The 25,000-nt window shown below is 40.0% G+C and overlaps 1 protein-coding gene across 1 annotated transcript in view; it reads right to left on the reverse strand.

Moving 5' to 3' along the window:
- Positions 1-25,000, reverse strand: part of dnah9 (dynein, axonemal, heavy chain 9) — a 199,808-nt gene that overhangs the window by 114,461 nt on the left and 60,347 nt on the right. Inside the window, exons 37-47 of the mRNA XM_085361180.1 lie at positions 23,704-23,991; positions 19,776-19,986; positions 19,553-19,680; positions 19,136-19,244; positions 17,635-17,782; positions 16,913-17,087; positions 15,903-16,076; positions 9,046-9,253; positions 7,371-7,536; positions 6,519-6,621; positions 1,612-1,851 (exon numbers count right to left, since the gene is read on the reverse strand). Of these exons, the coding sequence (XP_085217306.1) occupies positions 1,612-1,851; positions 6,519-6,621; positions 7,371-7,536; positions 9,046-9,253; positions 15,903-16,076; positions 16,913-17,087; positions 17,635-17,782; positions 19,136-19,244; positions 19,553-19,680; positions 19,776-19,986; positions 23,704-23,991 (1,950 nt within the window). The remainder of the gene's footprint in view (positions 1-1,611; positions 1,852-6,518; positions 6,622-7,370; positions 7,537-9,045; positions 9,254-15,902; positions 16,077-16,912; positions 17,088-17,634; positions 17,783-19,135; positions 19,245-19,552; positions 19,681-19,775; positions 19,987-23,703; positions 23,992-25,000) is intronic.

Raw genomic sequence — 25,000 nt, forward strand, 5'->3', positions numbered from 1 at the left:
GTATGAATTTTGGCATCTAATATTGCTCTCTTCAGTGTTTGGCAATGCTAAAATATTTTTGTACTGTGTACTTGTCTATTCACTAAGTGTTGGTATTTTATCAATGCCTGAAGGTCTAGCTATTCTAGCTTCTTGAGTTGCTGTTTCGAGCCCTCCAGTGTGCAGCACAGAGCTGTCTTTACCATTCTTGTTTCTGGTGAGATAACTAAAGACACTCCCACATCTCCACATCACAGTGGTGTCCCCACTGGTTTTGCTGTTCTTCGATCCACACCATCCTTGGCGTGGGTCACAATAAACGTGAATAATAACTTTCCATCCACCCATAAATGAACAGCACATGAGGGTGCTGAAGCCTTTCCCGGTTGTAATAAGACAAAAGACAGGATACACCCTGGACACCCATTCATTAACATTCACCTACGGCTAATTTAGAATCACATGTAACATGAAAGTCTTTGGATTGTGAAAACCAGAATTCCTAAAGCAGACCCACACAAGCACACAGAGGAACTGCAAACTCAGCTGGTCACCAGGTTCAAACCTCACTGTGAATCGTAAGCACTGCATCACCACTTAAAGGAAAATCTTGATATTGTGACAAATATGCACAAATAACAATATTGCACATAGCTGCGTTCCTTTTTGTATGCTTTTATACAGTTACACTTGGAGACTCTCCTGCTGCCTCCCTGCACTTACATTTTGTGCTCAATGAATTTGAACTTGTCTACATTCTTCCGGGGCAGTGAAAGTTGTCACTTGAGGTCCATCATGTACCAGTCATTCTGAACCACACGACGTGCTTGGCAGACCACAGGCAGATGATTGCTGTCCTTTTAAGCTTTTGCTAATGGCCTTTTTGGATTCAGCTGCTATTTTGATTTTGATTGCTGGTATTTTTGGGCAGTTTTTGCTTTTAACTGACCGGCTTTGTTTGTCATGTTTGTGAGTTTTGCTTGCCCAAACTCTGGAGTGAAATTTCAGCCTATATGAAAAAAAAATCAGGATTAGAAAAGAATCTAAACTAGCATAGTTTCACACCTATATATTCTGCACAGTGAAAAACTCAGTTGGACCTCAGTTGGTCCTCTGTAAACTCCAAGCTAAAATTATGAAAAATCTAGTTCCTATAGCTCAGTGGCTTAAAGCATTAATTATACAACGGAGGGTGTTAAATGAGAGCCTGCCCTCCATGAAACCGTGGAGGATTCTGACAGAAATATTGCCCCAAAAGCTTCTCCCCTGACAGCTACAGCGCTCTGATATTATATTCATTTAAATACATTAAATCATCACTAACACCCGTGGAAGTGCAAATCCATTCTATTTTCTGTTACACTTATTTCAGACTTATTTCTGGCTTTCAGACTCAGCTCTTAAATCAATAATCATTTAGATGAGAAATTAGTGATAGAAGCCTGGCTCTACCCGCATGGGAAGCAGAGCCGTAGAAACAGAAAGGAGCAAGTTAAAAGGAGTGATGTGGAAAAAAGCTCCCAACTTTATGGAGGTAACTTCTTGCCTTTCGTTGTGAGAAGTTTAGCTTGAGGTCATACCTCTCAAATCATTTCTGCATGGATAAATCCTTCTGGTGTATGTGTTCAGTACCTGGAAAATGTTGGAGAGGTCTCGCAAGTTAAAGATGTAGTGGAACTTGACTGCGGTGGGGAGGAAGGCGGAGGAGACGCGCTGGTGCAAGGCCAGGGCTAACTGCACAAGGGTGGAGCAGCTTTTCTGCAGGGCAGCACTGAAACCCTCTCCTCTCAGGTGCTGAGACAGAATGGAGGTGTAGATGGTGCTCAGGGCCTCGGCTCCGGGAAACGACAGGGCAAAAACTGAGAAGTGGCGCTATAGAGGGGGGCAGAGCATAAAGGAGGCAAGAGTAAACACATGTTTGTCACTTATTATGCAGTCGGTTTGTTTCCAGAATGAAACCAAGGGTCACCTTGTGGGTGTTTGCAGCAATAAGTGAAGAAAGGCTGTCACTCAGTCAAGAATGACTTTAGAATTTAAATATGACAGGGTGAATGTCTGGGTGTACAAAGTGTGTGACTCCAGGTCAGTCAGAGTTTGTGTCTGTAAACAAAAGTCATTTTTAATCTAACTGCAGAGGACAAGGTCAGAAATAATCTGCATTTAGCCAAGTACCAAAACTTTCATTTATTAAACAAAAATGTCCCTCATTCTATTGGATGTCTGCTGCTCCACAACAAGATAAAGAAAATTAAGTGCTGTGAGAAATTATCGTCACTCAAATTTTAATATTAGACAAAGATAACCCAAATGAATACTAAATGCAGTTGGTAAATAATTTCATTTATAAGGAGGGAAAACAAGCGTGTAATCAAACACAAGTAATCAAAGTCCAGACTTAAATCTGATAGAGATGTGTTGTCATGACCTTAAACAGGCCCTTCATGCTCAAAAATCCTCCTGTGGTTGAAATAAGACAATTCTGCAAAGAAGAGTGGGCCAAAGTTCCCCCACAGCAATGTGAAAGACTCATTGCCAGTTATCGCAAATGCTTGATTGCAATTCGCTGCCAAGGGTGACACAACCAGTAATTAGGTTTATAGGACAATTACATTTTCCCATAGGGCCTGCTAGGTTTGTAAAGCTTTTTTCCCCACTTAATAAATTGAAATATTTCCTGGAGCAGCAAGTGTATTTTACTCCACAGTTAAAAAACAGTCCCTAGAAACATTAGTATTTACACCTGCTCTCTCATTCCACAAAGTTCGTTTTTAAAAAACATCAGAGACAGACGGAGTGTTTTACTCTCCTACCTATCATGTCTGCAGCACTGATAGTACAACTGCTGGAAATCTCTCCTGCTGAATCACCTCCTCCTGCCCCTAATAAAGTACACTAAATACCTTCAGATCGTTGATCTCTCTCTTCTTTAACGCTGTAGCCATGTACCAAAGTTTGTCCCCCAACCTCTTCATTGCAGGCATGTCTCACTAACTTTTCTACAAGCTGTTTCAGTGTAATGACAAGCGGCACCCTGACCTACCGTCATCTGTTCTTTTTCTACCAGAGGAAGCAATCGCAACAGTATCGAAAAGAATTCAGTCCAACAATCTTCCTACAGTTGAGCATTACACTCTGGACCTGAATGTTCTGTGAGAACGTTTTGATGTTCATGTTAAAGTCCTTTTAAATTGGAGTCTGCAGCATTGTTCTCTTATCTAAGCCCTGCAGCTGTTGATCTACTCCTTCAGATGTTAGATATGATGCTAGCCACAAAATCATTTAGTGACAATATGGCAAACAATGCTCAAACGACAACTAATTGATGTCAGTCTCACTCTGTGTTTTGATTCTTTCACTTATTAAATTCTTGATCTTTGACAGATGTTTGTTTTACCACATTTACTCTTTACAGCTTTACTGGTACACCTGTCTATCCTCTCATTCTCACATATGTATTCTGTCTTGATTCCGCTCTTCTCTCCAAAGCATGCCTCCACCTTCATCAACACACTGAAAGCAAACATTATATCAACTGGACCAGCCCCCTTTCTGTTCTTCATGCACTTCAAAGCTGCCCTCACTTCTGCTTACTAATCCTCTGAACATTTTCTTTATTCAGCTCCACTCTTTCATATGTACATTTCCATCTGTATCCTTAATCTTCCTGGCCAGCTGCATATCTTTTCCAGCTCAGTTTCTGTGCCTCACCAATTGTTACAGGTCCTTTTCTCTTTCCTTATGTCCAGCCTCACATATAACTCGCCATAATCCTTTAACCACCTCTCTCTTTGCCGTATACCAAGCCTCCCAGTAGTCCTGTCTACTTTCTTCATCTCTGCTTGTTCCACTTTTTATTTGCCAGCATCTTCTTTTAAATAATCCTTTACTTCCTTATTCCACCAATTCCATTCCAAGTCTCCTGTCCTATTTTCTCTGTGCAGAAAATACACTAAACACCTTCTTGGCAGGTTCCCTCACCACTTCAGCTGTACTTTCACAGTCTTCTGATAACTTTTCACTACCACCCAGAGCCCGTCTCAGCTCCTCCCTGAACTCTGCACAATATTAGTAACAGTAAAGCAAGTAGAATAAAATTTTATTTTTATAGCACCTTTCGAGACAAAGCTCATAAAGTGCTTCACAACCGAGCCAGAGCATTAAAATCACATAAATAAATATTTATTTTTCAACTACCACCCTTTAATCATTGCGTCTACTTTCCCTCGCTTCCTCTTCTTGATTTCCAAAGCCAACATCCGAGGTTGCCTAGCTACACTCTCCTCTGACACCACCTTGCAGTCTCCTATCTTTTTTACACTGCACCTTCTGCAGAGGATGTAGTTTACCTCCCACCACTCTTATATGTTATCCTGTTTTCCACACTCTTTCTGAAATATGTGTCCAACACAGCCATTTCCATCCTTTTAGCAAAATCCACTGCTATCGGCCTGTTTACATTCCTCTCCTTAACCTACCCAACAGCTCCTCGTCATCTTTGTTCACTTCATGTCCACTGAAGTCTGGTCCAGTCACCACTCTCAGTCCACTAGTGATACTCTCTACCACTTCATTCAACTTACTCCAGGAGTCCTCTTTCTCTTCTAACTGACATCTAACTCACAGGGCACATCCAGTGACAACATTCACCCTTCAATTTCCAGCTTCTAACTTCTGATCCTGTTTGGCACTCTTTACCTTTATAACACTATTCACACTATTCCTACTCAACTTCATATCTACACCATGACAGAACAGTTTGAATCTACCTCCAACGCTCTTGGCCTTGCGTCCCTTCCCAATAATACATCTATTGTCTTTCATTCCACTCTGGCTGCAACCTCCTTCTTAACCTTTCATCTCTATTATTTTCTAGTGGATGGTTCCCCGTTTTACATATGGTCTCAGATTAGGCATGGCAGTGCAGAGTCAAACGGCTTTCCCTGGGACATAACATAGAGGACTCTGTCCTCCCACAGTTTTACTGCTCTTTTGACATTGCTTTTACTGAGACTGTAACTGAAACAACTAGATTCATACAGCAGAGACAGATAGACAACTGTGAACATGGAAAACAACTCTTCAAAGCATCAAACGAGTTAGTTTTTCTAATGGTTGTAAAACATTTCTATCACGACTGTTTGTGCATGCTTTACATAAATGTTATAAATGCCTCTTTGAAGTCATCTTTACATCCCTTTGTAAAGCATTATAAATTACCTTGTGTCTGAATAGTGCTACACGAATAAATTTGACTAGTGTTGTAGTAAATAGACCTAGGCACTTTGCAGTTGTCGAGTTGATCACAAATGCTGACAGAAAATATTCTATAGTCAAACAATGAACCCAAGCACACCAGCAAGTTAACGAAAGAGAGGCCAAAATAGAAGCAAGGTGTTGCAGTGGCCCAGTCAAGCCTACATCTTAATCCATGTGGAATCAGTCGGTAGGACCTCAATAAACAAAAGTTTCGCCATAACGATGCCATTAATAAAGTTATACAGAACATTATTACTGCACCTAAGCTACTGAATGGGGTGTGCATTTTCTTTTACTTTAGACTGAAACCAATGTATTTTAAAAACTAGCAGCTTGATGTGACCCAGCTGTGATGTTGCTCTGCTACATTTGTTGGAGACAGGGCTGGATAAACCTGACATCACAGCAAAGCATGTAATAGACACGCTGGCTGGATATACTGTAAATAATGGAATTGGAGCTGCTCTGCTGGAAAAACTATGTGATGATATGGTTTTTAAAATTACCCACATCGTTTTTCTGTATTGTATATTAAAAATACCAAACAATATGCCTACACTTCTGCTATATCTGTGAATCAGTACTGAATGGTGACTTGTAATATCACATTACAAAGTCCTCATCATGCTGCACACTGGCTTGTTATGTTTCTAATACTATATATTTGCAGAAGTTGTTTGCAACTTCTTTAACTCTGACCCTGAAATCTTCTGTAGTATAGCCCCTCTGTACGGCAGAAAGCCACATGAATGTATATTGGGATATTTTCTTTTTTTCTTTTCTAATTTCTTACATTAGATTAGTTGTGTGTGTGATAACGCAAAGCCACACAAATAGGCAAGAATAAATGCGGCACCACCCTCAGGCAAACCAGTCTAATTTTCTAAATGCTGAATTATAATGTTGAGAAATGATGGAGTTAACGCTTCCTGAAAGTTTTGTCAAAATCTAATCAACTCTGCATGAAGGAACAGACAAATTAACAAAGAGAGAAACAAACAATTTGGCAAATTCACAAGGAAGAAATAAATGACTGTAAAACAGCATATTTAGATTAACTTAGTCCTAGACTAAAAGTAAAGGTCAGTGAAAAGGGTTTAGGACTGGGCTAAATTCACATCTGCTAAACTTGTCGATAATGGTTCTGAATTCAAACTCAGAAAGCAAATTTAAAGAAAAACTGATAACGTGTGAGATGTAGTGCACGTGAAACCTCAGCAGCGAGTTGCATAACCAGTGGATCACAGCGTGCTGGGAGGCCGAATGTGTGTGTGTGTGTGTACCTGTAACCGTGGATTTATGGTGAAGCTGCCAGCTGTGGGGTTCATGCAGGACACGTATTGAACGTTGTGTATTTCCTTCAGAAGCAGCTTATTACGCTCATACCTGGGAGTCCACACAACATGCAGAAAAAAATCACTCTTTAACAGTCTTGCATGCAGAAAAATACTCATGCCCCCTGTCTCTAATACACACACACATACACCCACACACACTTTTGCAGATATGGACGCCTCAGCTCCCACTTAAGCTGGCGTGGCACAGCAGCATCCTCCTTCCTCTAAATTTCATACCTGAAATCCTCCTAGCATATCTCTAATGGGCTGACCGTGTCTAAGCCAGTTAGCCTGTGTCTGACGCAGTGGAACCATGTTCAGAATGGCTTCACTGTGTCAGAGAGATGAGCAACAAATCTCTATCTAGAAATGTGCTATATAAATAAAATTTTACTTACTTACTTACTTACTTTTAAGGCGAATCACACAAGCCTGCTCCCACATTTGACTTTTGACACTCATAAAAGTTGTAGCATATTGATACTAAGGCAGGGATTTCTGTGAATACTAAAATGAGGGAGTTTTCAGAGGAAAGCTGCGAATTATTAACATTTCACAGCTATCAGCTACTGGCACTCAATTATCTGAATGATCCCTTTATCTGTTAATACAGGGAGAAATTGTCAAAACTGTCCATCATTTGAGCAATTAAAGCGGTGCTGATGTAGCATTTTCTGAAAATCACCTCTGACAGCACAACCTATAAGTATAATGTTCCTCTTTCAAGCAGCACGTGTATATTCTCTCCCATACATGTGTGGATACTGCACAGCTACATGATAAATGACAGCGCCTTACCAGTGGTTGTAGTCCATGTGTTGGCGTATTAGTGTGTGAGGCTGAACCGTGCCATATGCATCCACCTCAGGCATGTTCATGTCGTCTATGAAGTAGATCAGTCTTCTGCTGCCTGGGGGTCCGTAGTTGCGCCCTGCTTTCTTCTCAAGGGGTTTTTCTAACACAGCTGTGCGGGAGATGAATGAAAGAGCAGACAGCAGAAAGAGGAAAATCAGCACAGAGGAAACTGTAACTGAAAAACAGCATTTACAGAGTAGCTTCGAATCTGGGAGTTGGGGTCATTTTGACTTTAGAAGAACACCCAAGGCAATGATAACTAATATGTAAGAAAAATTATTCCACTATACGAAATATAATTTTCTATTATTCTCTTTTTGCTGTTTTAGTATTTTTAACTTTTTAGGTCTCAGTGTGATTTACAATAAAAGAAGAAAAAAAAGAAAAATATTAATTGACATTTCAAGTGAGCTGCAACATGCAAAGAGCAGTTAGACATTTCTGTGTGTTAAGCACTGACAAGAAAAAGACACAAGGACACAGGGTACAGGCACTAAAGCAGTCTGAGGTGTCCCAATATGGAAAATAAAGATTCGGATCAGCAGCATTACCCATGCTACATTTGCATGGATGTACGTATGTATTTCTTTTGATAAACTGTATCTTCAACCTTCGGAGGCCCAAGTTGTCATGACGACTCTGACACTAACTCTAAGGCAATTGTCTCTGATGACTTAGACTTCACAGGGTTAACCAGCAGCTAAAGACAAACACAGATTTGTTATTTATATTTGCAGTAATTTACATTTGGCTGCTCTGTTCTGGGACTCTGTGTCCTGACAGAGACCCCAACACAGAAAAGACCGAGTATCCCTGATTAAAGATCATATACTACGGAGCCCCGCAGGGGACATGGGAGAAAAAAAAAGTTAAGACGGACTTTTGCGAGATTTCGCAAAACTTTTGCGAGATCCCGAGATAGTTTTGCGAGATCTCGCAAAAGTCCGTCTTAATTTTTTTTTTCTCCCATGTCCCCTGCGGGGCTCCATAATATACATATCCTTTAACATAAAAATATTCTACTTTTTTTTCCTTTCTTTTTTTTTTTTTTACAATATTTATGTAAAACAAACTGTAAAATTATGTAAAATAACTTTTATATTAATGTTGATGTTTTCAAATTTTTTGAGTAACCTTACAGAAACACAGCTATGGCTATATAAATCATGCAATCATGATTTCATATGTCTCTCTGTAAGGATCACTGTGAGTTGGTCAGCATCAGTAGAAGAAATACTGGTGACTTCCAGTGCTACCCCTCAGTCTCCAAGTAAACACATTTATGGGATAAAAATCCTCTGTTGCCACATTCTTAAGTTATCACATTCACAAAACTTGACCTCTGACCTTGACCTTGAGGTCGAAGCCACTAAGATTCAAAATCATCGCAGATTTTTAGTAGATACACGATGGTATCAAAGTCACGAACTGCCTGCATAGCCGGCTTGGTGAAATCAATACTCTATCAGTCTTTTATGAATGAGGGGTAAAAAAGCAAACTCCATCAGTACTATGACCTCATGCAACAGCTTAGCACAGTTATTTAATCAATTACAGTCCTTCAGATGCACAGCTTAAACAGAGAGGTGTGCCATTTGCCATTTTAAATCATTCCTACCTTGAAGCATAGCAGATGTGGTATAATAATTAAAAGGGACATTTTTGATCATATATTTCTCTGCGTCCAGTGATCCCAGTTTTTCCCCAACCAGAACAGACTTCCCGGTGCCAGCGTTTCCAACCAGCATGACAGGCCTTCGGTACTCCAGCAGATGGTCCAAGAAGTAACGAACTCGAATGGTCTCTGTAGTGTGGACCAGGCATGCCTGCAACATGGGAATCATTCACAAATATTTGATACACATTGTCTGATGGGAACACTAGTAAGACTGTTCAGTGTCGTTATTATACCTCATACATTCCTTGTTATTCTATACCGTTTTGTTTCCTCGTATTCCTAATTGTCTAAATCGTGTAATATTGCAAAGCCGCTCCTTTGTCCTTTGTGTGTTTGTTACCTGATTTGCATTGTGAGTGCCCACCAATGTACAAGATCAGCTTGTATTCAAGAGTTGGATTACGGTATTAACTTTTACTCTGCCTCTATCCTGTTTTTCACTCGCTGGGCCCACGTCCTCATTTTAGGTTTGACAGCGGCTCCTGGGCCTGGCAGATCCCCATAGAAGTAAAGAAGTTAAAGAAGTGAAAAGGGGATGGAGGGTGGGGCACGTAAATGAGAATGAATGGCTTGTAGAACTGGGGGAACCTATATAGATGAGAACCGGAAGGAGCGTGTTTGGAGGTGTGGTCCAGCTCCTGAAATTCAGATACTTTATCTCCAATTGAGTCCTGTAAAATTATGATATTATTTTATGCCATGTTATACCCCTAATTAAAGATTGTGAATTATTATGTAGTTTTAGTTTGCATTATTCTCCTGAATTAGAAGAAGCTGATAACTATTGCATTAGTTAAACTGATTTGCATTACATTAAATTGCTGACTTGTTGTGAATGAATGATATTGTTTTATGATGCATTATATTGCTGAGTTATAAGAAATACTGTTCGCAGAAGGTTATTGTCTAATTTGTCTGAGTAGAAGAGAACAGAGTGTGCTGGAGTTTTCTGCCCCATTTCAGCAGGAGCAGATAAACAGGGAGCCAAGGTCGTAGCTTAGGCGCTGTGTGAGAGAGAGCATGTGAATGTTTAGGCTTTTTATGATAAGGTGGAGGCACCAGAGGTTATAAAAGTTTGAGCAATGCTCCACCATTTTGAGATTTTGAGGCTGTCTGCATCAGTGTCCATCTCCCACGTGTGTGATCATTAAATCATCGTTTGACTCAACCCGGCCGGACCAGTGTTGTTATTGTGGTTTTTTCTCTTGTCTCCATCCCCAATATTTTGAACCTTAACAGCTTGGGGGCTCGTCCGGGATGACTGTTTTGTAGACATAACAAGAGTCTTGTAGTGGAGAGGGACGTAATGTCCTCCTGAGACCCAGAGAATAAGAAAAAACAGGGAGAAAATATTTTCGTTTTTTCTTTTTTTTTTCTTTTTTCTTTTAAATGAATCAAGTGTTATTAAAATAACAATCTCATAAGATGAAGATCAGGGACCAACCCAGAAGTCACTGACACTTCACTAATTGTAAACTATTGGTTTAGGAATAAGTGATGGCACTGAACTTTCTATTTCACAAAAGTCAATTTATTTAGGATATCTGAGGAAGTACTGATTTTATTTGGAGACACAAAGGAACATTTGGCACTTCCCTCATCTCACATCTGTTTCATTGTTGTACCCAATCATTCTACAACTGAAATGCCTTGGACTGCTAACCATTTCAGGCAAGTGGAGTGAACCATATTTTGCTAGACTCTCATCAGATTGGGGCTTCCTTTTATTGATCTTTGGAGAGAAGTCTTCATTACTGGTATTATTCAGGTCTTGTTCACATGTTTGTCCCAGGTTTCTCAGCCAAGAGGAGCTTAAACCCCAGATACTGTGAGTTCTTTCACACGTTGAGATCACTGATAACTCTCAGCAACGACGTGATCTCGTAGAAACAATTAGGTGTTATGGATTCAACTATAATTGCGACTCTTATTTTTTCTTTACTGGAAAACATTTCTGCATTTTACCCATATTTTATTTTTAACTCAAAATCAAAATTCCAGATTCTACTACATGTTGGTTTTGCACCAGATAGGACGACAGATTCCAGGTGGCCCTGTGTCTTTCTCTATTACATCTGCCACTGCATCTCGATAATCTTCTCTGTGGCTTTTAGTGGGTCCTGACCCTCTCATATTTTGAAAAATCTATGTTTGAATCTCCCTTAATAATTCTGTTAAGAATTCTCTCCGCCTTTGTCAAAAGTTGGGTATTAGGAAAAAGTGAAATAAATATAAATATAAAGTCCCAATGTGTAGAGCACACATTAATAAATTAGTCATGTTCCCTGTGAAAGTAAATGAGCCTAATTCTTAAAGACCCCTGAAATTATTTACCAGATGTTTATTTTTTGAATAAAATAAAAATCTGAGTTTAACAAAACATTTTAAATGTAAATATCAAGCTTACCTTTCTCTCTTCCATAAAATGTGCTTGTGGGCACGCCAGCCATTTTGAAAAGGTGGGAAAAACAATTGGCAAGGCCACACCCCCACACATGTGACATAATTTTAAAGGTACTGTTGTCCTCTCTAAGAAACATCAGGACTTAGAGGAGTGGCAAGTAGAGTATGAGAGCTACAAGCAAAAAACTAAATGTGTACTACAGTGCGCAAAAATGAATTACTGGGTCATCAGGGGGTCTTGAGGGACATTTATAAAACAAAAAATCCCACAAACCTTAAAAGTGCACTTGAAAAGCTCACACAAGAAGGTTAACCTAGCTTACCTAGAAGACCTCATCAGGGGGAGCACGCTCCCCCTCGTTGAAGAGCTCACCCACTTAACTCGCATCCCAAGAAAATAGCTAACCCCAGATAAGGCAGCGTGATGTATCCCGAGATAACAGGACTGGGACATCTAAATAAAGGTGTGAAACAATCGCCTTCAAAAGGTTATCAATTAACTTTAACTAAAATTAGGACCACTCGGTGCAGCAAGAGTTAATAGTTAATAGTCTCAACACCCAAGGATAATTAGAAGAGCATGACTGATATGATGGAACTGAGATTTTGTTACACTTAACTTTTGCAAAACACAAATAAAACTAAATTGAAACTAAGGATTTTCAGATAATAAAAACTAAACTAAACTAGCAAACAATTGGTAAAAACTAATTACAACTGGCAAAAAATTGAAAATCTGGAGTCGAAACTAGATAAAAGATAAAACCTAATGAAAATGGCGAAACGTTTAAAACTCTGGTGCAGAGATTGGCAAATCTGACCAGGAACGGTATAAAATGGATTGTCAGAACAGTCAGCGTTAAAGCCACATTTGACAGTCCATACTAGGGTGGCATTGGACATCTTGGGGGTGGAAAGGGGTTGGTGTGACCAAGGTGTGGTTTGGCTTGTTGTATGTATATTTGAGATCATATGGCTCTGGATGGACCGGTTACCAGGGCATGGAAGGAGGACAGACTCATTAAAGGAGGAGAAGGAAGTTGCTGGGATTGGAGATCCTCTGGGTGAGTGGTTGATTAAAAGCATGCATAAAATAGAAGTTATCTGTTGTTATTGATTGGTAATAGATTGATAATTGGCCACATTTACAGCTGTATTGACTTGTTGTGGACGTAGTCGACTTCAGGTTTAAACACTCTCATTAACAGGTTGAAAATAGTGATATTAAAGGAAGAGTATGCAGCGCCACCCTGTCAGACGCCAGTGATGGTGGAGCTCACTGATGAATCAGGTGAGCTGGATTCATGGCTGATTCAAAACTAAGATCCCCCTGCTGTGGTCAGTAAGGGGAGAAAAGGGGGAAATAAAATCAAGAATTAAAGAGGCATTTATAAACGTTTAGGTGTCAAGTGAAACGGGACAAAAGGGGGTGTTATACTGTTATTTTCAATGTCAGCATTATTATTGTATGAGAATCATGCAACAAGCATTGCATCGATGATCATTTATTGAAGCTTTTGACCTTATACTAACATCTGTGTTCCTGTGATTGTTATAACTTCTGATGAATCTTCCATTTACAGGTGTTAGGATAATGATATAATTTTTCATTGCAGGTGGAACCATGATCATTTTTATACATATTGCAACTTGTTGCTCATTGTAGAGTTGTGCTCAAGTTAATAAGGGTTAAAAGCTACAGTCAGCGCGAATGTCTGACTGATCTATTGAGGGGAAAGGCTTCGAGCATAGAAGGCCGCACGCGCTTACAAAACACTGATATCATGTTATTCTTTGTGATCTTTTCTTAAATTATGTCTTTAAGGTTAGTTTAAATAGTGGCAGTTAATTAAACGAGATTTATTAAAATATTAAATACCTGAGTCAGAACGTTACACGCGGATCACCTTAAGAGTCTGGGAAACTTTGTAGCTGCCTAACTTTTTTTTGAATGTTCTAGCTCCGTTGATTTGACACATTGGAATGTGTCAAAAAAGGGGGGGAAGGTTGAGCTTTAACATCAAACCAGGATTATTTGAACATTTTATAACTTCATTTGTGTCTTTAATAATTTAGGAATGGTAAAGCTTAAGCTAATAGCGGTCCGAGAAGACGGACCTTTTAGAGAATCAGTGAAAAAGCATAAACTATCACTTTCATGTTTAATCATTACTCATTGAAATGAACTGAATAGCGTTTAGAAGATTTGTTAATTTTTTGTCTTTTGTCAAAAAGAGGGGTTTCAATAATTTTCAGACACACCTTGCAAATGTGCTTATAACGAGTTGGCACTCGGCCTTTTGAAGGTCAGAAGCTTCGTTCGGCGTGACTGTCCGGACTGATAAAGTGTAAGAAATGCCTTGAGTGCGGAGGGCTAAATGCAAACATGCTTACACACACATAAGATATGATTAGAATAAGTCCCTGGGACATTCTGAATGTTTTAGACCAATTCTGAATCACTAGAAGGTCAGTAGATAAGAACATTAGATTATTAGGGTTAGGAAGAGAGGTGTTTTGGTTTTCTGTCTCTTACAGAGAAAGGAACAGACACCAGACGAGGTCACAGAGATGCGAGGATCCTCCGTAGCAGAGTCAGACACAGTGACTGCCGAGACATCAACTGGGTCCAAGGGTCATGGCGTTTGGGCTCCAGCTAGTCACCACAAAAGGATGGATCCCATAAACACAGCAATAACCATGAAGGGGTTGGCGGAAATCCGGGAACACCAGACCAACGAAGTTCGAGAGGCTTTTGGGCAAAAAGGGGACACCTTCCTGTTCCTTTTTCTGGAGAATACACAGATCGTTGTTTGAAATCGGAGCAGAATAATCCCCTGATCTGTGTTACGACTGAAGGGTTGTCTAACCCCTAAGGTTGAAGAATTAAGAGCAGAGGATCACCCAACTGGACGACACTGGTAGCTGCAGCAATAAAATAAAGGTTAAGAGCTCTTCGGACAGAGGTTCTAGTCTACGTCTGAATGGTATAAGGGAACACCAAATAAAGCTGTGGGAGAACAGGGGAGTGTCATCTGGACCTGCTATCCTTGTAGTAATAGTTTGTCTTGCACCTGACTTGCGCAAACACAGAGATCGTCTTACATATGGTTTGCCCGTCAGGGGGACAAAGGACCTCAGGAGTGAGAAGAGATGAACCCGGCCACACTGGGCTACAGGGTGTTTGTGAGGTCATTATTCTAATGACCTCATCAGGGGGAATTGTAAAATTATGATATTATTTTATGCCATGTTATACCCCTAATTAAAGATTGTGAATTATTATGTAGTTTTAGTTTGCATTATTCTCCTGAATTAGAAGAAGCTGATAACTATTGCATTAGTTAAACTGATTTGCATTACATTAAATTGCTGACTTGTTGTGAATGAATGATATTGTTTTATGATGCATTATATTGCTGAGTTATAAGAAATACTGTTCGCAGAAGGTTATTGTCTAATTTGTCTGAGTAGAAGAGAACAGAGTGTGCTGGAGTTTTCTGCCCCATTTCAGCAGGAGCAGATAAACAGGGAGCCAAGGTCGTAGCTTAGGCGCTGTGTGAGAGAGAGCATGTGAATGTTTAGGCTTTTTATGATAAGGTGGAGGCACCAGAGGTTATAAAAGTTTGAGCAATGCTCCACCATTTTGAGATTTTGAGGCTGTCTGCATCAGTGTCCATCTCCCACGTGTGTGATCATTAAATCATCGTTTGACTCAACCCGGCCGGACCAGTGTTGTTATTGTGGTTTTTTCTCTTGTCTCCATCCCCAATATTTTGAACCTTAACAGTCCCCATCCTGCTGCTATGCACAACAGGAAGAACTACTGTAGCTACTTTAAATTCTAGGTGTATTATTCTGATCACTTTTTCTCATGTGGACAGGTCTTTAAAATATTAGCTATGGTTGACATAAAGACAAGCGCTTGTCTATTCACACATCTAGAGCATTTGGAGTTACGTTACAGCCACCTGCAGAATGTAATCCTAATTCTGTGACAGTTTTCACAAACCCTTGGTGAACATGCCTTGGTGTTAACTTTTGCTCAAAGTTGTCCAATGTGTCAAATTTGTCGGCTGACATTGTGATAGTCTATACTTTAAAACAGTAAATATTCTGTTAGAACTTCCAAAGAAATGAATTTTTTTCAAACCCTTTTGGAGCAATTTTTAACAGTAGTTTTTATTTAAAGGAATAAGCTTTGGATCATACAAATTAATGTTAGTTCAAATGTTTAATAATAACTGCCAACATTAACGCCTTGAGGTTTTTCAAGATGGCTACTGATTGGCTGGTTGGAACATTTAGTCACGTAAATAGCACATAAAACCTAAGAAAGCAAAGAATGAAAGAAAACACACAAAAAAGCATCTAATCTAAAACCTTTGTTGTACCTGAAGTGGTGTGTCTGCATCCATCTCAAACTTGGGCACCATCTTGGACCAGGGTTCAAACTTCTTACTCTTGGGGTCGATGTAGTAATCAAACACGGTGCCCTGGGTAGGGAACTTGATGGTTTTGAACTCGGTCACCCACCACTTGCTGAACTCCACTCTGTAGTCAACCAGCTGTGCTCACACAGAGCACACATGCAGAGACACAGAGGGTAGGCGAGCGGTCAATACTCTAAAATGACTTCCCCTCTGCTTCTTTTCTGTACAGTAGCGATGGATCTATGTGTTTGATTTATACTGGTGCGAATGCAAACCAGAGGACAAATAAATGGCAGCAATATAGTGATCCAGCTACAGCAGATGAAGGGTGGAAAATAAGAGATGGCAGGCGTATCTATGCATCTCTGCGATTCAGACGGTGAAGTAGCCTCATCACCTGCTGGCTGGCAGCTCCTCGCCTTCCTCTCTGCCTCCCCACTCCTTCCTACCTGTCTTCTCTATTCACTACCAACTCTCCAGTCAATAAAACCACTTAGCATTTAAATGCATCTGTGATGGGAAAATAAAGTGGAGTACATTTGTACCAAGGGGAAAGCAGTTTTATCCCATAACTTAGACGGACGCGCTTACTGTACGGCACTAACTGGATTGCTTAGCAACTGTTCGCCATGGCTCTCCTGCTGATTTAAATTCAGCCAGTCTGTGTGTTGTTCAGGGGGAATGGAGTCCACTTCATTTTCAGATGAAGATCTCTCCCTTTTAAAACCCCTGCCATTTCATCAACTGAAAATAACATTGAAATGACTTTTCACAAATAGAGACACAGAGTTGAGTTGCATAAGAGCCATCACGGATGGAATAATACCAAGAAATACCAAGTGCAAGAAACTCTTTCAGGAAGGGGTTATGGGGAGAAAAATTATTCAGCTGTTTCAGTTATTTCCCATTCTTTTCCTTCTTTATGCAACCACTTAGTACTTATCTCACACGCCTAGAGCCCTTTGCATTACCTGGTCTTGAAACATTGCCCCTCCAAAGGCCCAGACCGCAGCAAAGACAAAATAGAGCTCATAAAGTTCTTTGGCACAGTCTGCCGGGGTGTTTTCTGGAGTCAGAAGACATTCCAGCAAGTAGCACAGCATCTGGACCAGACTCTGCTCAGGGATAGGGATGATTTTCTTAAACCTGAACAAAGATAGATGCATTACATCACACGATTCAAGCATTGTAGTCGTCTCATGTTGCTCATTCAGTACATAAAGGAACAACTGTGTACACAGCAAACAATAAAATGTTAAACTCTGGTGTTACAATCTGCAGTTTTGAATTGGATCACATGTTTCTTTTCCTCATTTAACAGAACAAACACAGCTTCTTTCAATTGAACACACTGAATTATGTTGAAGTACAAGAAAAGAGATGACATATTTATGAGCTGTGGCACAGTGGTTCCATACACACTGTCTCACATTGTGAACAAATTTGCCCTCCTCTGCTTCCTGTTTTTGCTGTGTGCTCTAATAGGAGCAGTGATGGAGGTGTTGGAAGAGGCGAGTGGTCCTGTATAGAAAGCACCATCCAATTCTGCTGACTCAGTCCGTGTTTGCTCGTCTAACACGCCCACTTAGTACCATTTGTTACGTGTTATGTCACACCCCAACATCCTGCGTCAATATATGACTCCATGCACTTCCTGTTACAGTGGCACAAAGCCACAGAGGAGCTGCGTTACCTCGACCTGAGTGCTTCCAGGCAAGGTGGGATATACTTGTCAAAGAGAATGGTCAGGTTGGCCTTCTCTGACTGGACTTTCCTCTTGTCGATCCAGCTTGACACTGGTGGATTCCACCCAAGGTCTGCTGGGTTTATGTAAAGGATGCCTGAAAAAAAACATAGAGTAAGATTTAAATTTATCACATTCAGGTTTACAGTGTTTATAACAGGGCTGGATTTGGGCAACGATATTTTTTGGACTTCTGCTGAACCCCCCCACCCTACCTTCCATGCACCAAGCATGCCGTATATAAAAGATGGATGGAACCACTATGACATCAGCCACTGATTTTGGAGCTTTTGCACCTTTTGGCCACTGCAACTTCATTTTTTGGAGCTAGAAGTGACCATACCTGAACGAGAGGGTGGAGTGCTAAGCTATTAGCTAACGCTACCCAGCTTGGTTCACAAGTTCACAAACACACATATTGCTAATTAGAGCTATGTGACAGACACACAAAAGAATTAAATCATATTTAACTTAGTGGCCCACAGTGAATTTGGTCCTTTTTAACCCTTTAAGACCTATCATAGAATCAAGTCCGCCAGAGCTTATATTATATTTTTACATGTTGTAGTGCCATTTTTGGGAGCATTTCAAGTTGCTATACATCAATACAACCATTATAGTCCAAATTTTAATAATATGTATGCATTAAGTGCATAGTAATTACATAAATTGCAAAAAAGTGCAATAAACTACAAAACAATTGAAAATAATTTTTGTTTTTTAACATATATTTCTAGTTAGAGAAATTTAAGAGGCTTATCCCTCAAAACTGTGAATACGAAAAAGTTGCACAAAATAGTTTCCCACCACAGGAAATTTATTTTGAGTGTCTTCATAGTTTTATTTTTGAAATACACCAATTTTTATATACTGCAGGAAAAACGAAAATAAATATTATAATGCAAATTTGCAAAAAAACCAGCATGTGCATCAAAATAAACTATTTCCAGCAGTGCAATATGAATCCAGAAAGTCATAAAGTCAAACATAACTTTTAAAAACACCAGTATAGGCTCATAAGGCCCTGATGGTAAAAAACTACATTTCCGCAAAATGACATCACTTCCGGTTTTGGGCAGGTCATGGCGGACATGTGATAGTTTGCGCTGATGGACGTAGGAAGTGTTACGAACAGCTGATCGGATCGGCAAAGCGTGTTTCTGGAATATTATGTTTTTGTTGCTGCAAGTGATTTTTATGCAGTTTTTGCAAAGCTATATGAAGGAAACCGTGACCTAGGACAAGCTGATGGCATAAGATGTAAGTACAACTCCTCCGGTTTCATATCCAAAAAAAATTATTGAGCTAGCTTACGTGGTTGCAGTGCTACCGGGATTTAAAAATAGTTACTCAAAACGGAGCGTGCCTGCTAAGACCAGCTTTAAAGGGTTAAACACTTATCAGAAGAGCAAAAGTAAAACAGTGAGAAAAGAGGAATAACAAGAACTACCCGCTCTGGATACAGTAGCAGGGGTGGCAGTGCGAAGGTGGCTGATCTCAAACACCAGCCTCATGGTGGGGTTCAAAGGGATCCGCTCATTACTGGCCAGAGTCAGCACCTAACAAGAGGGGAAAGCAGATTTTCACACACAGAAATAACAGAAATAACTTAAACAGAATGTGTTCTTTTTGTGCCTGGCACACAGTCCAAGCCTCTTTTTACATGCAGACACCGTTATTCACTCTCTCATTCAGAGAGTACAAACAGTTTACTATCCTTTCGTATCAGTGATGAGTCAACCACGTTCCCTTTTCATATCTGAATGCTCGTTCAGTGAACAACAGACAGTCTTTTATTCTGTGTCAAACTGACATTTTCTTTAAATCAATACAAGCACACACTCGCATGTGTTTAATTCAATAGCACCTTGTTGTCATCCATGACTGTATTGAGTGACTCAATCCACATTGGGTCAATGTCTCCATCCACAACAATCCACTTTGGTCCGCCGTGACTAATGTTGGCCAATTCGCGCATTATATTGGAGAACAGACCTGCAGGAAGGACATGAGACATTTTGGATGTTTGAGACAGGTCACTAAACACTTTGCACTGATCACATTGTATCTGTGAAGGACTCTGTAATCACCATCTTTCCACTCTCGGGTTGCTGGGTTGATGATGCCAAAGAGCTCGTCATTGGTCACAGCCTTAGGGTTGAGGTCTGCCCACACGGGCCGACACTTCATGTTCTGATAGGTCCTGTGGAGTGATCTCATCACCTGGCTCTTCCCAGTGCCTGCATTCCCTATCACAAACACAGAGTGACGCACTGCCAGCAGTTCATCCAGCTGCACCACCTAATAGACAGACACAGTTTAACATTAGAAATTCTTTTTTGTATATAGACACAAAGAAAACATAACACTGAGGACTAAATTCCCTTACAAAATATGCAAATATGTAGCTTTCTGTGTACCCTGTGGTGCTCAGTCTAGTGCAACTCCTCCTTGTTATTCTGCTATAATATATATGCAGAATGACAGGAGTGTGATGCATTGCAGTGCAGCACAGCAGCTTAGTACACTGTTCACAGACCACGATAAATGACAGCAGTTGTTTTCAGGGAGGACAGATCTCTGCACATACTACTATGTCTGCATAATCAAAATGCCACCCAATCTATTTTACACAGTATAATTATGTGTCCTCCTCTGAAAACCAAACAATTTAATGAATTAAAAAGACATTTTAAGATAGCATTAATAAATGCAGGCAAACAAATATGCAGACAATTAAACAGAACTGATAGAGAAGGGCATTTGGTCAGTCTCCACTAAGACCAAGTTTTGATGTTATTTGGATCTCCTTTGTTTCCTTTTCATACGCTCCACCTCGCCTCTCGTTTTATGGTGCTCGGTTTGCTAGTTTTGTGAAATCCAGAACTATTTTCTGTTGCAACAAGAGCAAAGATGTCCCTAACAGATGGTATGGGCCCAAAGAGCCCTGATCTCAGCACTATGGAGTCAGTCTGGGTTTACTTTGAAAATACAGAAGAAACTGAAGCAGACTAAATCTACAAAAGAACAGTGGGAGGTTCTCCAAGATTGTCTAAAGCAGCAGTGCATAAGGAGAAGTGATGCTGCTTTGAATGTAAATATTAGGTCAATATTAGATTGTCTCTGCCCAACCATCTTTTTACAGTCTTTCTATTTTCCTCGCTCTTTTCAGGTCAAATTCAAATTCAAATTTTATTTGTCACACACACACAACCATACACAGTATGACATGGGGGTGAAATGCTTGTAGCTGTACAATGCCCAACCATTAAATGACAGAAAAAAGTTTTACAGTATTTACAATTTACAGGTTACTACAAAATTTACAAATTAACTTAGAAATTCACAGTAAAAGTCTTGTTGTTGGCCCCGTGTTTCTCTGTATGTTTCTGGCAGGGCGTCATTAAATACCCCATTAAATAACCATGTACCTAATCAAGTTACTATAATCCAGCTCTTATTGAACGATTGAAGATTGTTACTAAAGACTGGACACAAAACATTATATGTCAGGTTGTAGTTTACTTGTCTTGTTTAGATGGCCCTCATTAGTGAAAGACACTATTTGTCTCCCTGTGTCTCAGTTAAGCTACCAGCACCACACACACCTTGCTTCCAGCTCTCTCACCAGTCTGACTTGCTCTCAACCTCAAGACACTAGCTGACTTGTTCCCCAGCCAAACATTTGATTCAACAGCACCTAGCCAATAAAAAACACAACTTTCAAGCCACAAATAAACCTTATTTACTGTAACCCCTCACTTTCCCCACTTTTATAACACATTTATTTGTTTTAGCTTTTTCTCTCATCTTTTGTATAAAAAAAAACCCCATTCAAATCTGTTTATGGCATTAAAAGGATACTTTTTCCCCCACAGTAATGTGTACCTACACTGGTTAACCATAACATTAAAGCTGTATAGTACTTTATAGATTTAATCAATCATAATATATGCAGTATAGAAAGTTGTCTGTACTATTTTTAGTACTTTTTATAACTATCATGAAGCACAGTCCTCTCGTGCTCTTTAAAATCCAGGGTGAGCGCACTGCTAATGTGTATCACTATTTTATCCCAGGCCATGAAGTTATTGGTACCTAAACCAAAGTCACAAAGGAAAAAGTACAAAGTGAGTAAAAATGAGGGAGTAACTTTAAAATGAAACAAGAAAGCAGAACACAAAACTCTCAAATTGGGATATGAACTGTAGCCTGGCTGAGAAACTTGTTTATTACACCGCCACCCTTCCTGCCTCCTTATCGAGACTCTTTAAAACAGGACCATTAGCCCGGTTCTCAATATTGCTGTGCACTGATGCATTGAGGCACCAGTGCCAATGGGCACCTTGTACATATATCTGCAATACTCACCTCTTATAACAAAAGCACCGCTGTTTGACACACTGGGCCACTGGGGTTGCCCTGTAGATGGTATGAATAAAAGTAACACCTAAGTGAATTTTAGGATCCAAGGTTTCTGTCCCTGCAGCTCACAATGAGATGATCAACGTCATCTGTCAGATGATAGAAGTGCTAAAGAATCTGCACTGATAATTACATATTTTGCTAAATGTGTATTTTAATTGTTTAACACTAATGTGTATTGCTGTGATTTGGCTCTATATAAATACAACTGAACTGAATTGAATTGAAGTATCAGTGTTGTGGATGATCTGTGTATATTCTTTTGTGTACATAAAGAGAGAGGAGACTTAAAAATTCTATTTTTTAATTGTTTTTCTAATTAAGTTTGCAGGAGTGCTCTTTTAGGATCACAAGACCCTAAACACACAATGCTTTTTAGCTTAATGTTTCAGCAATACACTGCTTTTAAATACAATGTGCTGTTGAAAATGTTGTCAATTAACCTAAATGGCAAACTAGAAATAAAATATCTAAACAGTTTGCTTTTCTTTCACCACAGAAACTGCAGCATTTCTTGATTTTTAGAACTGCAAATTAACTGGCTCCAAAATTCCTTTGTGGGTTCAGACTTCTTCATTTCTGGGTTAACATATTCAGTATGAGTGGACACCACAGAGTGATTTAAAAAAAGAGTGACAGAGACAAAAAAAAGAGAGAAAGATATTTCCTCCCCATTTCCGTTGTAACATACACCCAATCAATGCCATCGACCCGGCTTCTTGGGGCTCCTTCTCCACATCCATTCAGCCAGAGCACAGACAGCTTTGCACTCTCAAAGACCCTGGCTGATTACCGCTTTGATGTGCGGAGGACTAATGCTAGCACAGGCTAACACTAAAGGTATGCTCTTGCCCTCCCCCCTTAACGGTCTGAAATCAAAAGGTTTGCTACACAAACATAGAAGTAAAAGTTCAGGCTCTGGGTGTGGACGGTTGTTATTGACCGCTCTGCAATTCTCTCCCTCTCTTGCTCTGTTTCTCCTCCTCTTTGTTTATTTCTGTGGCTGGCTCTCACAATGTCAGGGTTAAGTGGCATGGTGCAGCGCAAGCCTCCATTGATGGAGTGTTATTATGTGGTTCCGTGTCTATTTGACCTGAGGCAGATTGCACTTATTTCCCCTGGTCCTGCGTACATCTGTCTCTGACATACAATGCCTTCTATTGAGAGTCTGTATGTGTGTATCTGTATGTAATATAATGACTAGAATTAGGTCATGAGCTTGGGCACCTGAACTCTCATTCGTTTTCAGCAATATTTGCCCAATTCATCCAGATGCTGGTGTCTTGTTTGACACTAATGTGTATTTCCCAGTGGAACATTATGACATGAGGTAAACAGCTTTTGGAAAGAACTAAGATAAATCTAAATGAAAGTGCTACAACTGTAATATCTATCTAAATTGTTAAAGATGAAACCCCCCATCTGGGGAACTGGCTCATGCTTCTCAGACAACTTGTGATTATGTTTGCTTTCATCCTGAGCTTTGCAACTGACTTACACTCATACGGGTCCTTCATTTATTCAGCTGTAATGAAAATACAATTGGATAAACTGCAGCAGATAACCCTGAAGACTGTCAGGGAGTAACCACACCTTTAGTACAAAATTGTCCTCGGCTTGCAGCTTCAAGTCCAGGATGGACTCCCTCACGCCCTTCTCAAAGTCCAGGTCTCTCTTCCTGGGGACGTCCAAGGCAGGGAACAAGTCTCCTATTAGTCCCATGAAAACAGGCATGTCATCGGTCACGATCTTCGGAATGTTGAAGTCTCTGAGAGCTCGCATTAGCACCTGGTCCTCAGCTCTGCCGGGGTCTCCTCGCTTCAGAGAGCCGGCCACCACCAGGACTGACTTGATGGCTCGGAGACCCCAGTCATAGTGGTCCTACAGAAATATACACACCGCTCTTATTAGAACCTTTTTCATCGACAAGCTCATCACCTTTTAAAAAATGTTTTTATGGAGGATAATTAAGCAATTCAATCTTAGAGAAATAACAAGACTAAATATGCAACTCTATTTACTTGATCATTTCTGACTTTGTGTAAAAACCTATACTACCTCAGGTTCAATTTAGAACATATCTAAAGCTGCCACCTGTGTTGGATGACTGTATCTAAAGGCATTTGCATAATGGCAGAAGTATAATATCACACAGTTTTTGACTTCCATCCAGAGGCTCTCCAAATAACATGGGAGAGTAAGGCAACACACACACATACACACACACTCGTTTTCATATCTTTGTGAGGACATCTAATTGACATAATGCTTTCCCTAGCCGCTTATCCTAAGCCTAACCATCAAAAATGAATGCCTAACTCTAACCCTTAGCTTAAAGCTAACCATAACCTAACTGTAACCTTGACACTAAAACCACATTTTGAGCCTCAAAAATGCCTTCAAACTTGTGGGGACCGGGATTTTGGTCCCCATAAGGGCTGTTGGTCCCCACGAGTATAGTAAATTTCCAATTTTTGGTCCCCACAAAGATATTAATAAACGCACACACACAAACACACAGAAAAACACACTTAAATATAGAAAGAAACCACCAGGTTCACATCACATCAATATGTGCTGTGATTAACTGTTAACCCCCCTTGTTTTCACAATGAAGGAAAAGATAAAGCCATAGATTCTTTGTCATGGAGCTATCAGATCTGCTGCTGCTTCATATTTTGTTGATCAGCACTTGAAGTGTTTAGTCTTATCATATCAGCTGGGCTGTTGGTACCCAGCAATCTAACAGCTATTCGTGATTCAACAGTAAATTGAAGGTGATCAAATGTTTTGTACAAAGCCCTGTGTCCCAAGTTACTCTGAATAAATGTGATAAAATAAAGTAGAATACAAGTAAAAGATAGTAACTGTGCTGTGATATTGCCTATAT

Source organism: Diplotaxodon limnothrissa, linkage group LG8 (genome assembly GCF_057381915.1).
Source record: "Diplotaxodon limnothrissa isolate DT_005_m linkage group LG8, D_limnothrissa_male_GT1.1, whole genome shotgun sequence".
In the NCBI taxonomy this organism is placed as follows: Eukaryota; Metazoa; Chordata; class Actinopteri; order Cichliformes; family Cichlidae; genus Diplotaxodon; species Diplotaxodon limnothrissa.